We start from the raw sequence: 13,497 nt of genomic DNA, 5'->3' as shown, positions 1-13,497 counted from the left end.
GATCATAGAATCACAGAATGGTTTGGGTTGGAAGGGAGCTTAAAGCTCATCCAGTTCCAACCCTCTGCCATGGGCAGGGACACCTTCCACTAGAGCAGGTTGCTCCAAGCCCCGTCCAACCTGGCCTTGAACACTGCCAGGGATGGGGCAGCCACAGCTTCTCTGGGCAACCTGTGCCAGCCTCTCATCACCCTCACAGGGAACAACTTCCTCCTTCCTAAGATCTCATCTCAATCTCCCCTCTGTCAGTTCAAAGCCATTCCCCCTTGTCCTGTCACTATATGCCCTTGTAAAAAGGCTCTCCCCAGCTTGCTAATATGCCCTCTTTAGGCATTGGAAGGCTGCTCTAAGATGCTGCTGCTCAGAGCATTACAGTAAAGCTTTATTTGCCAGGCCCAAAAGAGTAACTTTAACCAGAGTGGGAGATAGTTAAAGGTCAGAAAGTTGACTTTTACTGGGCCATGCACTGCAGGCAGCAGAAGTGGCACAGCCTGGGGCTGCAGCCATGCTCCCCAGTGCCTTGGTGCACCCTCTTGGTGCAGCCCCTGTACCAGCAGGCAGAGATGCTGGGGGCAGTCCTGGCTGTGCTCTAGCCCACACTGAAGCACTTCACCCGCCACCAAGAGCAGGCGATGCCCAGGGGCTGCGCCGGAGTCAGCATGAGCCCAAAGGAGTGGCTGTAGCCGTGCTGTCACCAGCACGGCCCAAGGACAGGGCTGGCACTGACCACACTTAAATGAAGAAAGTGTGGCTTCCACAGTGCACAGGACTATAGTTTGTGATCAAGCAGAAGCAACCAAGGGCCAGGAGACAAAATAGTGGAGAAATCATTTATTGGCACAGTTGTTCCAATCACATACACCACAGCTCTGTCTCACTGGTGAGTAAGCAGAGGTAAGGGGCTATTTTACAGCGCAAGGAAGAGCCTGCTTCACTTGTTCCAGGCATGTAGCCTCAGCTCAGCAATATACTTTGTGCTTTAAAATTAAAAGGAATGCTCTTTCACTATATTAGTGTCAGCAAACCACATGATTCCTCCTACACAGCTATTACACCTCCCCCAGTAATAAAAATAAGGATTTTTTTCTTCTTCCTTAATGCCTGTGGCTCAAAAAGGAAAGAAAAAAGCTTCCACTGTGTGCAAGTTAGCAAGATACCTCCAAGCACCTGCATGAGCTCCCTGCAGCAGACCCGGGGAACATCCCTCACCCCTGCTCAGCATTCAGCACAGGTCATCCCAAAGCACCACATCAGTGTCAGGTGCAGCCCCCCCACCAAGGCATGACCCCGCTGTACACACCAAGCTGCAAGTAAGTGGTTTGCTCCTTCCATCGTGCTCCTAGATGCTTGCAGGATATTAGATCAAAGGCTCATGGAGCTCCAACCAGGCCCTTCCTTAGGATCAATAACCCCAGACTACAGCAGAAAAAGCAGATAAACAGCTGAGGAACAAGTGGTTTAAAACGCAGCCGAGTGGATGGAGCAAGCGATGCACAAAGGACTTATTGCAGGCAGGAAGGCGCCTTAACGGAGCTCCAGCCAGAGCCAGCCCCACATCAAGTTCATCAGTACATCATCATTAATAGCTCTAAGTTTAACCAGTTCAAGGCACACGCTAACATACCCTGCTTATTTCGGGCACCAACAGTCAGAACAATCCAGCCAGGGGTGCACACATCACCCTTGGCCATTGCTTCCCAGCAGGGTCCATCTCCACCACCCCACCAAGTCCCTAGTCCCAGCACAAAGCTACTGCTTCCTACCCTCCAGTAACAGACAGCGCTGGAAGGGGTCCAGCTAACCAAGTAGCATGGCACGAGAGGCCAACGAGCCCTTCAGCAGTCCTCTGAGCACGGAATGCCCCATAGCTGCAACCCAGCAGGAGCAGAGGGCTTGTGGAGAGCAGTTCCACCTCCAGCTCCACCATACATTTAAAAAAAAAAAAAAAAAAAAAAAAAAAATAAAAAGCTTTAATAAAGTAACCTCAACTATAGTCTCTTAGAAGGGGGGGCTCTGTACCCAACCCACTATCAGTTAAAAGCAGGGTTATTTGTGGTTTGATCAAGGTTACATCCTCTTCCAGTACTGCTCCGTCCTGGGGATGCCAGCCACAATCTCGGACTCGATGCCGCAGTGGTCCTCTCCTCGGAGGATCTTGAAGAAGCCTGAAAGCCAACAACAGCACAAGTCAACATCCCCATCGTACCAAGGAGAACAGGGAGGGGGTTCTCCCGGCAGCATCCGGGGTGCCTCACCGTTGTCCCCCCAGTCGGTGTTCCAGGAGTTAGCGGCCAGCCAGTACGGAGTGCCGTTATCCACGCCCCAGCCCAGGAGCCGGATGGCATGGCCTCCAACCTGCTCACCAGACACGTGCTGGTAGATCCCTGCAAGGCAACACACCAACACGTCAATGGGCACTGTGCTGCTGTGGCTCAGAGCGTCCACAGCTTGTGAGACATTGGGTATCAAACCCACAAACTGGCCAAGAAAGTGGGTTTGGTTAAAACACAGAATTCTAGACTGGTTTGGGTCAGAAGGGACCTTAAAGCTCCTCCAGTTCCAAACCCCTGACACGGGCAGGGACACCTTCCATTAGACAAGGTTGCTTCAAGTCCCGTCCAACCTGGCCTTGAACATTGCCAGGGATGGGGCAGCCACAGCTTCTCTGGGCAGCCTGTGCCAGGGACTCATCACCCTCACAGGGAAGAATTTCTTCCTTATATCTAACCTCAATCTCCCCCCTGTCAGGTTAGTGTAGAGAGTCTGAAGCTTAGTGTAGAGAGTCTGAAGGAAGGACTGATGCTCAGCATCAGCTCAGCACACAGGACACCCAGATCCACCCGGCAAGGGGCCCAAACACAGCACATCCCAAGCAGCTCAGAACAGGGAACTGGGGTCCACATCATGAGAGCCACCTGCCAGGATCTTACCCGAAATCCCAGCTGTTGTTCCAAACCCTAGCTGCACTTCTGGGGGCTCCCCACTGGGGTTTCCTCCCTGAGCCAGTCCCAAGCATCTATTCCGCTTGCCATAAGCCAACGGATAAGGGAGATGGTATCTTGTTCCCATGTTCTTGTAACACCAGATACTCCAGTATGAACATGACATCTCCCTTCAGACTTGAGCAGAGGGACAAGGGCCACAAAAGATGGACCCTATGGATGTAGTAGGGAACAGGGCTCCCTACAGCCTCAGCACTGATGCTCACCAGACTTGTACATCAGGAAGTCCTCATAGACAATAAAAGCTCCTTCCACTGGGCCATTCTTGTAGATCTCAGCCATGATTTCCTTCTCGCTGCGAGGGACACCATAGGAGGTGATACCTAGTGAGGAAAATGTCCCACCATTAGTATGGCATTGTAGGCCACAAAGATCTTGGGATGTCTGGAAAGAGACTGCTCAGCATGCCCCTGCCAGAGCCCTTCTTCACTTAAAAGGCTGAATTCAAACCCAGCTGCTCCAGAGACACGGACACAGGCAAGCAGGAAAAGTGGGCTCCAGCCATCCCTCCTCCAGAGGGAATGATTTAACCTGAGTCCTATTCTGTACCTGAAGACCTGCTCCAGACAGCTTCAGTGGGAAGTTTTCCCCTTGTACATCCCCATTTCCGAATCAACCCAAACTACTCAAACCCAAGACAAAGAAGCAACCTACGTTGCTATATTCTACGTGTATAGGGTTTGCTACCACCACAGAGCAAGAAGGAGGTGGCTCCGACATCAGACTCCCTCAGGGCTCAGCACCATGCTCTTCAACCAAGGCATGCGCACCACAAGGACACAAATCAGTTCCCATCTCAGTTGAGCCTCAGCAAATACAAACTGTGCATCTGCCAGGTTTATGTTTGCTGCAGGACCACCCATGCCGAGGGCACAGAGAATAACCATCATAACCCAGCTTAGGAAGAGGTCCAACCCCACCAGCCCCACTGGGAACATCTCCAGAGCTGCTCTGCACCGAGCAGTGCTGGAGGCCACCCCCTTACCGTAGTGCTTGTCCTCCTTGTATGAGGGCGAGTAGCCGGGCTCGCAGTGCCGGCTGCACCTTGGGGTATCTCCTCCCTCCCCGGTGCAGGGTGGCCGGGAGCCGTTGACGTGGTGCTCACAGGGTGGGATGGAGTAGGGACGGCAGCCTGTTGGGGATAGATGTGTCATGAACTGGCTGTCCCCACACACCCCTGTCCAAAAGCCATGCTGGAGAAGGCACCAGATGCAGGGTCCTTAAAGCTCATCCAGTTCCAACCCCTGTCACAGGCAGGGACACCTTCCACTAGAGCAGGTTGCTCCAAGCCCCGTCCAGCCTGGCCTTGAACACTGCCAGGGATGGGGCAGCCACAGCTTCTCTGGGCACCCTGTGCCAGGGCCTCACCACCCTCACAGGGAAGAATTTCCTCCTTATATCTAACCTAAATCTCCCCTGTTTAAGTTTGAACCCATTCCCCCTTGTCCTATCACTACAGTCACGTGCTAAGAGAAGCCAGAGGTTTGCAGTCTGGAAGTTACCTTTTGAGGGGCAAACATGTCAGGAAGACTCCTGCCCTGATCCAAAGTCTATAGAACCGATCAAAAACCAGCAACAACAAAAAATTCACAGCCTGATTCCTTCCTGCTATGGAAGCAGAAGCCTTGCAGGGCTGTTAAGCCTGTCTATCGTGCTCCTTTCCTTTCCTGAGCAGCACCTCCTACCACTAGGTGCTGCTCAGGAACCCCTGTCCCAGGGGTTTACCAGAAGGAGCCATAGATGGGGACAGGAGCAGCCATCTGGGATAGCAGAAATGTCTGAGCCCAGACCTGAAGGAGGGAGCATCCACAACGATGCAGACCAGAAGAAGGCACCATGAAGGACATGAACCTGTAGCCAAGCAGAGGTTCTCCTCTTTGCTGTCACAAGGGTATCTGCCAGGACTTACCCACATGGGAATCGTAGAGACCCCCAGACACGAGGCCCCTCTCTGTCCAGTACCTCCATGCTCCAGAGGGGTAACCACCATTGCACCTGGAGAAAGAGCAGCAGTTCCAGCTCCAGCCTGCTCAGAGCCCTCTCTTTTGGGGGAAATGGAGCCACCTTGGGATGGCTGAAGGGAAGCTCTCAGCATGCTGAGTCTGTCCCTGTCTTCCCAGGATTTCTAGGCTTCAAACACACCAAAGCTTCACGGCAAGGAGAAGCTAAGAGCACCCATGCCTTCAAATCCCAAAGCAGTGGTGCCTCCTTACTGGGTTCCTGGGTCAGCCTCTGCTGCCAGGAGCAAGCACAAGCCACACAGTTTGGAGACGCAACTCCCCACCCTGCTCTCTAAAACTGCAAAAGGCTTGTGCCTGAAAACCAAGGCTCTGGAGCTAGGCAGCTGCCCACTCTGTTATGTGCTTGCCCTCCCTCCACCAGCCATCATCATCCACTGCTGCTGGGGATAGGATGTAGCCCAGAGGGACTTTCAGTCCATGCAGTCACCTTTATGTTCCCACCTAACTCCAGCATCTACAGCACACATCACTGGTGGGGCTGCCTGCTCATGGGGAGAGCAGGAATCACAGACTAGTTGGGGTTGAAAGGGAGCTTAAAGCTCACCCAGATCCAACCCCCTGCCATGGGCAGGGACACCTTCCACTAGAGCAGGTTGCTCCAAGCCCCATCCAACCTGGCAGGAAGACAGGGCTGAAATGATCAGCACCTCCAGCTTGTGCCCCTGCTCCTCCCACCCACCCTTTAAGTGCACAAAAACCGAGAGCAGCTCACCCCATGCCGCACTCGAAGCCACAGCATGACAGCAAGTCCTCCGCCGAGACCTCCACGCTCACCTTGGCATTCGTGTGAACACAGATCCTGTCTGAAATCGCTTCTACAGCACCAAAAGCCTGTGGACAGCCCCCAAAAAACCCAAGGGAAGACTATTAGAGCCAGCCATGGGAGAGAAACCAGGCAACCTTCTGGCAATGAGTACAGCAAGCATAAGTCTGGCTAGGAGAAGCCCACCGAGAAGCCCAGACACTGCAGGATCTCCTCATGTCCCCCCATTTATGCAGTTCAGTAGCAAACTCAATGGCACTCTTTTTGTCCAGAAAACTCTGTATCAACATGACTTCAAACCGCGCATGCTCTCACCCAGCAAGAGCCACAAGACCCCTGGTCTCTTATTTCACTGATGGTAGGGCAGTTAGGCCACTGTGTCCGTGAGTCAAAGGTATCAGGCAGCTCCATGTCTGCAGCAAAATCCACCCTGGAAGTGAGAAGAGAGAAGCCCTGTTACAGGAACACTAGAGCAACAGGACTGGGTGAACAGGACTCCCCAGCCTCCTCTGAAGATGACCTGGAGGACAAGGGCTCTTGTTTGCTTAGTGAAGGAGAGTAAATACTTCTGAAGCCTTCAGACCAGGCCAGCAGCTCCTCCAGTGTTATGAGGTTCAAGGAGTACGACTGGTCAAGCATCTAACAGAACAGAGGATGGATGTTCCCAGCCCTTTTCCGCATGCTTCTGTGCTTAATTCCATGCATGATGCCCACCAAGAGACACTCACGCACCCCAGACACACCAGGAGCATCCATACAAGCTTTTACAGGGTGCTCATCTTCCTCTCACAGCACTTACCTCTCGGGGAGCTTAGGCCCACCCAGGAAGGTGCCGCAGAGCTTCTTCACATAGCTCATGTCAGTGTTGTGGAAGTTGTGCCCTGCCTGGAAGAGACACAGGGGAATGGGACATGACTCTTCACAGCCACCAAGTGCATTGCTGCAACCAGACTGGTGCTCAAGATCTCCCTCAAACCCGACCAGTGTCTGACACTTGCTATAAAACCCAGGGGCCAAGAGCCAAGCTACCTACAGACACAGAACACAGCCCTTTCCCCAATCACTACATCATGACCAGCAAGCTAAGGTCCAGCTCTGGGCTTTGGCCACTGCAACCTGGCTGAGGAGGGTTTGGCCAGGTCACCAACACATCTCAACAGTTGCTGCTTGTTTCCAACCTACCACAGAATTTCCTCCTCTTAGCATTGCTACTCTACAGATTCATCAGTGCTCTGCTCCACAGAGGAGATCCACAGTTACTGTCACCATGGGAATCCCTGACAGCATTAACTCACCGGAGAAGGCAAGTGGGACCACAGCTGCTTTGAAGCAACCACCATGCTGAGACTCCCAAAGCTCAGCTATGGAGTCCCACAAAGAGACTGCTGAGCAGTGCATTCAAAAATAAAACCCCAAAACCCAAGCCAGTACTCACCTTCCAGGTGGTGTTGAGCTTGTTTATGTGGTTGACCAAGTCGCTGGAGAGAGGCGGGTAGTAAGGAATGCTGCGAGCATTGGTGAAGGCCACCAGGACACACAGGATGGACACGGACAGCCACATCTTGGCTATAGACTGGGGCACTCCACCTGCAGTCAGATTTGGGCATTGTTGGAAACTTTCCCAAGATGGGCTCGGACCCAAGGCTTGGCAGAAGCACCATTGCAGCACCACGTGGGAGGATAAAACACGTGGCTGCGCAAAGTCCCTCCCGATCCCGATTTACCCCAAAGGTCAGGAGAGACTCAGGAGCAGACTAATAACCCCCCTCCTGCAACTCAGAAGAAATCAGACAAGGCAACCCTGTTTGTTGACCACTGTAGGATTAGGAGCAGCAGGAAAAGATCTTCTGAAGCAGATCCAAGGGATTTGGAGGGTATTACAAGGTGTGTTTACTTCCACAAAAATGGAAAATGAGAACTAGGAGAAGGAATAAGCAACACTCCATATCAAACTGCAGCCACAGTGACTTGCTAGCCCCTGCTCTAGTGCCTGCCCTTCTTTCCTTTGAGGATATCACTCCAAATCACATTTTTAGACTCTATGGCCTCATGTTGGCCAGGCCATTGCCCTGGGTACCCTGGCCAGAGTCACAGGGGTAGTGACCCCCTGCCCATGTCCACATGCACTGGAGCATGCCCTGGAGCTCCCTTCCCGCTGGGGCTTTTCATGAGGGAGGCTGTGAAGCTGCGCCCTTGGCACAAGGCACCAGGAAAGTCTCCAATGCAGGGAACAGGGATGCAGGGGAAATCCAGGAGCACCGCCAGAGTGGACCACAGCTGCCCATGCAGAGCCATGGGCATCACCCAGCCCAAAGATGCTCCAGGACTCAGTGGTTTCTCTGCTCTCCTTCAACCTAATTCACATTAAATTGCCCAACTCCATTTTAACCCCCTGTTGAGAGATATTAGTTATTTAGAATAGATAAGTAGGGTTATTTAGCTGAAGTAAGTAGGGTTTAAGCAGCTTCTCCCTTAACGGCCCAAACACCAGCTACCACCATTCATTCCATATCCTCACACCTAATTTGGATACACAGCCTGGCCATGAGCTGCTGAATCCTTGCAAACATACCAGGGCACCCTGCTCCAGAACCTCCTAGCTCCTCTTCCACCAAACCCACGTCCACCCCAACAAGCTCCAACCCAAAACCTCTGGTACTCCACAGCAGCCTGAACAGCAGGGACATTTAAGCTTTAATTCCTACTCATCTCGGCGAGCTGAACATGCGATTAACTTTGCAAGCCTGGGTTTGAGCCCTCCTGGGCAAATACACTGGAGCAGCCGGACATGCAGCTCTTGGCAGCAGCACTCCAGCCCCGCGGCCACAGAGCCAGCCAAGCTGGGGCAGGGATGGGGAGATGCACACGTATTTCCTATGCAGGCTGCCGCCACCTACTCACAGCCAAGTTTAGCCTTCCCAGAGAAGAAAACCCAGCAGGAGTGTCCTATTTTCTGCCAGCGACAACCCAGGCGGCTGCAGCTAACTGTATAAAGGGGCTTTCTTTCTTTCTCTCCCCCTCCTCCTTCCACCATTTGTTTGTTTTTCTCCCCACTCTCTGTGCTTTCGGAAGGATGCTCGGCCCAAATGCTAGCTGAGTTTCAGCAGAACAAGGGTCCTCCTACCCCTAAATCTTACCTCTTGGAAGGGGTTTCTATTTCCTTGCTTAGAGGTTTCTCGCACACAAGGGGCTCGCTGGCATTGCTGGTGTCCCCACTGTGCTCATGAGGCAGGAAGGAGGTTATGCCCAGAGAAACAAACGTACATTCCTAAGGCTACTGTGGGTTTTGCCTTGTGCCGCTTCAACATGGCCATAGGAAGCCTACAGGTGAGCAGCTTCAGTTGAAGCACCTTTTCTAATGAAAAATCTTTAAAAATAAACCAAAACCCCAACACAAACCCAAAACAAATCAAGCCTCAAACCCTGTGCACTTCTTGCAGTCAACTGTATCTTTCTGTAGCACAGAAGGGAAGCACTTTTGAGGCCAGAAGCCACCTGATACACATTTGTGTTCAACAGTGTGCCTGTAAGCTTTCTGGCACGCTCAAACCTGCCCTGCAAAGCCTCCCACATCAACACAGTTCCTGATGGGTGCACAAGGGAGATCTCACATCCTCAGGTTACCGGGCCAGACTGTGAGCTCCAGGCAACCCGAGACCACACTGAAAATGATACCAGGCAGCTTCCCCTCCGACAGCGCTCGCCTTCTAGGCTCTGCTGCACTGCACCCGTCCCATGGCCAGCGGCCAGCACACCCAGCAGCAGCACCGAGACACAGCCCAACAGACCCGAATAGCTGGGAGCCACTCGGTTATTTCAGGAAACAGGTCTCTTGCCAAATCCCCTGCCGGCATGAAGCCTCCCTAAGGGCCATGAGAGAGCTGAGCCTGGGGAAAAGAAGGCTCCAGGGAGACCTTAGAGCAGCTCCAGTGCCTATAGGGGCTACAAGAAACCTGGAAAGGGGCTTTGGACAAGGGCCTATAGGGACAGAACAAGGGGGAATGGCTTTAACTTGACAGAGGGGAGATTGAGATGAGCTCTTAGAAATAAGTTTTTCCCTGTGAGGGTGCTGAGGCCTTGGCACAGGTTGCCCAGAGAAGCTGTGGCTGCCCCATCCCTGGCAGTGCTCAAGGCCAGGCTGGACGGGGCTTGGAGCAACCTGCTCTAGTGGAAGGTGTCCCTGCCCATGGCAGGGGGTTGGAACTGGATGAGCTTTAAGGTTCCTTCCAACCCAAACTGTTCTATGAATCCATGAAGCCTCCTATGGCTGTGAAGCCTCAGAGGAGAGCTGACACAGCTGAATGGCACAGAATATCCCAAGATCTGGGTGGAGAAGGAAGGGGAAATCCTCAATCTCATGTGATTCCTTCTCCCCGCCCCCCAGCTTTAGCAAGCGCCCTGTGTACAGCAGAGCTATAAATAGAGAGCACAGGCACGGGACTCGCAGGACGAATTTCCTCCAACAGCAAGCCACCAGCCCCAGCAACAACACAGCAAGCAAGAAAAGCTGCTGGTTCTCACCATCAATCACCCCCCCTTTCCCCATAGATACCAGTAGTGAGACACTTCCCGTGGCAGCGTTACTGTGTGAGTACTTCCCCCACCACCGCTATCTCCTCCACACTCACCTCCCTCCCCATAGAGCCCCACAGATGTTTTAGATATCAACACAAGAGCAGCACGAAAACCAGACTTGTGTAACAGCGGCTGCACCAACAGATACCTGCTCTTAAGTCTGCGCAGGGAACAGGCCAAAGGGGTTTCTCCAGCAACCCCCTTCCCTTTGCACCCCTCCAGTCTCTTGGAGGTGCCTCGCAGCTTCAGGATAACCCTGTCCAAGCTGTCTTTACAGGTCACATCCCATCACAGCTTGAAAACAGACACAAAGCTTGGCTGTTGGATGTCTTAAGACACAGCAGCTTCACCCCAAATTCACCAGGTGGGAGGAGGATGTTTAGGGCTTGCCAAAAGCCCCCCTCAAGCTTCTGCACCTCCTCTGGGGCTGCAGACCTTGGAGCTGAGAACAAGCCCCCTGCTTTGTGACCCAAATTACCTTCAGTTTCTTGAAGGATGAGCAAGAAATAACAGCAGGAAGCTGCTACCCACCAGCACACCACACCCTAGGCAGGGCTCTCACACTTTAGCCATTGATTAAAAAGAGGAGATTTGGGGCACCTGAGTGCAGCCCTTGAGACACCCCTGTCCCAGCCAGCGAGGAGGAAGCACAGAGGCCGAAGGCTCTTCAGCATGAGCTGCTCAGAGTGGCTGCAATGCACAAGGGAGAGGAGCATGAGAAGCGAGATGATGCAGCTGGTGCTGCATCACCTACCCGCAGCCCCGCTGCACTGCCTGAATAGATATGAATAGACAGGGAGGGAGGAAGGAGCTGACATCACCCAGGTGCCCTCTCCATCCATCCTGAGCAGAAGATCTAGGAGCTGGAGGTAGCTCCACACTGCTTTCTCAGGGACAGAGATCCAACTGCATGGACCGTGTTATGCCAGTGATCAGCAGGGTCCCACAGCCTCCTCCCAGCAGCCAGGGGAGATGCGCAGTGGCCGCCACAGTGAATCCCTCTGCAGTTCATCGCTGCAGAGTCCCACCACAAAGGTCTTCTCTGCATCACCCAGAAATCCAACCCCCCAAGTCTCATTTAACCTGATATAGTCAAAAAATAAACCACCACCCAAAAAACCCAAACCAGGCTATTCAAAGCCCAGCTCACATGACTCCATTGAGGCAGGTCAGGCCATGAGATAACAGCCCTGAAGCACTTCTCAGCTCCTCCACTGTCTGGGCTAAACCCCTCCAGGCACAGACAGAAGCACCCACATATCCTTTTCCAAGGGTTAGGGGAAGATAAGAGCTGCCCCATGACCACAGCTACAACACCCCCACCCCTCCGAGGTGAAAGGTACTCAGCAAAACTCAAGTCATGTGTCCTCCTCACCCACGCTGAGCTTTGTCCTTTGTTCTAGCTGCCAACGTTTGTGCATGACTCTAAGCCACAATAAAGCAAGCATATAAACAATGCAGTCCAGCTTAGCTTGCTCAGCTTGGGAGCACCAAACTCATGGCCTGGTGACTTCATTACAGTTATTACTGCATTATCAAAGCTTGAATATTTTCCTTAAAAATAATTAAAAAAAAAAAAAATGAGGCACTCTTCCCCACACCCATTCCTCTCTTCCCCACACCCATTCATTTCCAGGAAACCCAATCCTTATAATAAGTCTGATATCTGGCAAAATAAATACATCTTGAGCCAACCTGCAGTGCTTGCCTCTACAGCTTACATGCACACAGAGCGCAAGATTCCTCCCAAATGGACCTGCACTGATTTTTCCCCCTCTTCTTACAGACCACTCGACAAACCAGAGTCTTGCACAAGGCCCCAGCAGACACCCTGCTCTACTGAAATTCCTTGCCCCCTTCTGCAACCTTCAACTTTGCAACCTGGAGGTAAACAGGCGAAGGGAAGCGATCTTTGCTGCATCACGCTCGCAGCGCAGCCCTGACGGTGCGGTATATGGGTACAGCTATATACGGATGGCAGGCAGGCTGCGTGCCAGGCAGACCAAGGCAGCTTTTACCCGGCGCCATCTCCGAGCCGTGGTCCCGGTGCCAGACCCCAGCTCGGCCGCGCATCACGAGATCTTCCCAGAAGCACTGCAGCTGATGCCAAAACGACCTCCTTCAGCTGACCAGCAGGGCTGGTTTGTTTTTGTTTCCATCTGCATTATATAAACACGGTTTCCTCTCTCCTCCCGTGGCACTTATGGGAAGGTTTGCTGCCTTTGAGACGCACTGCGGGTTAACAGCACTTTCCCTGCAATAAACCGCACCTCCGAGCCGCAAAGCATCCCTCCTGCACCAGCCACAGCCCAAAATATCCCCAAACGCTGCTGGGAGACACCGCTGCTGCGCAAGGGTTGCTTCGCAGCACCCCGCGGCCGCAAGGCTGGCTCTCCCCGCGGCGGCAGCGCAAGGGGTGCCCCATCCCAACGCACCCACCCGCGTCCCCCTGCCCCTGTCGTACCGCGCAGTATCCCATCCCATCTCCTCACCTGCCCTGCTCCGCTGCAGCGCCCGTACCGCGCCCGCCGCGCTCCTTAAGCCCGTCGCGGCCCGTCCCCGCCGCACTCACCGCCCCGCACCGCCCAGCCAGCCCCGCGCTCCCCCGCGGCCACGGAAGGGGCAGCTCCCGGCGGCTGAGTCACCCAGCTCCCGGCCCGCCCCCGGCGTGACGGCATCCGGCCCGCGGCCCGCCGCGCTGCCTGCGGGCAGCGCGGTGGGGTTGACTGCTGGTGCTGGGCTGCAGCCTGCTTGGTTTGTGTAGAGTCACAGAATGGTTTGTGTTGGAAGGGACCTTAAAGCTCATCCAGTTCCAACCCCCTGCCACGGGCAGGGACACCTTCCACTAGAGCAGGTTGCTCCAAGCCCCGTCCAGCCTGGCCTTGAACACTGCCAGGGATGGGGCAGTCACAGCTTCTCTGGACAACCTGTGCCAGGGCCTCAGCACCCTCACAGGGAAGAGCAACTTCTTTCTAAAATCTCATGTCAATCTCCCCTCTGTCAGGTTAAAGCCATTCCCCCTTGTCCTGTCCCTACAGACCTTGTCAAAAGCCCCTTTCCAGGTTTCTTGTAGCCCCTTTAGGCACTGGAAGCTGCTCTAAGGTCTCCTGGAGCCTTCTGTTCTCCAGGCTGAACA

The 13,497-nt window shown here is 53.6% G+C and overlaps 1 protein-coding gene across 3 annotated transcripts; it reads right to left on the bottom strand.

Annotated features, from left to right (window-relative positions):
- Window positions 1–816: 816 nt before the first annotated feature.
- On the bottom strand, window positions 817–13,008 carry CTSB (cathepsin B). Of its 3 annotated transcripts, none has more exons than XM_030491085.1 (10): window positions 12,854–13,008; window positions 7,222–7,373; window positions 6,586–6,671; window positions 6,102–6,216; window positions 5,736–5,854; window positions 4,912–4,997; window positions 3,988–4,134; window positions 3,209–3,325; window positions 2,256–2,384; window positions 817–2,165 (listed from the first exon to the last, which is right to left on the bottom strand). In XM_030491085.1, exons 2-10 carry the CDS (start codon window positions 7,345–7,347, stop codon window positions 2,068–2,070), a joined length of 1,023 nt encoding a protein of 340 aa, XP_030346945.1. In that variant the 5' UTR covers window positions 7,348–7,373; window positions 12,854–13,008; the 3' UTR covers window positions 817–2,067. The 3 variants fall into 3 exon arrangements, with proteins under 3 accessions (XP_030346945.1, XP_030346946.1, XP_030346947.1); XM_030491086.1 differs by having other exon boundaries at window positions 12,934–13,000; XM_030491087.1 differs by having other exon boundaries at window positions 7,222–7,377; window positions 12,853–12,871.
- Window positions 13,009–13,497: the final 489 nt, after the last annotated feature.

The sequence above is a fragment of the Strigops habroptila genome, chromosome 6, assembly GCF_004027225.2.
Source record: "Strigops habroptila isolate Jane chromosome 6, bStrHab1.2.pri, whole genome shotgun sequence".
Lineage (NCBI taxonomy): Eukaryota > Metazoa > Chordata > Aves > Psittaciformes > Psittacidae > Strigops > Strigops habroptila.
The sequence above is the reverse complement of the archived record's forward strand: the minus strand, read 5'-3'. Positions and strand labels throughout refer to the sequence as shown.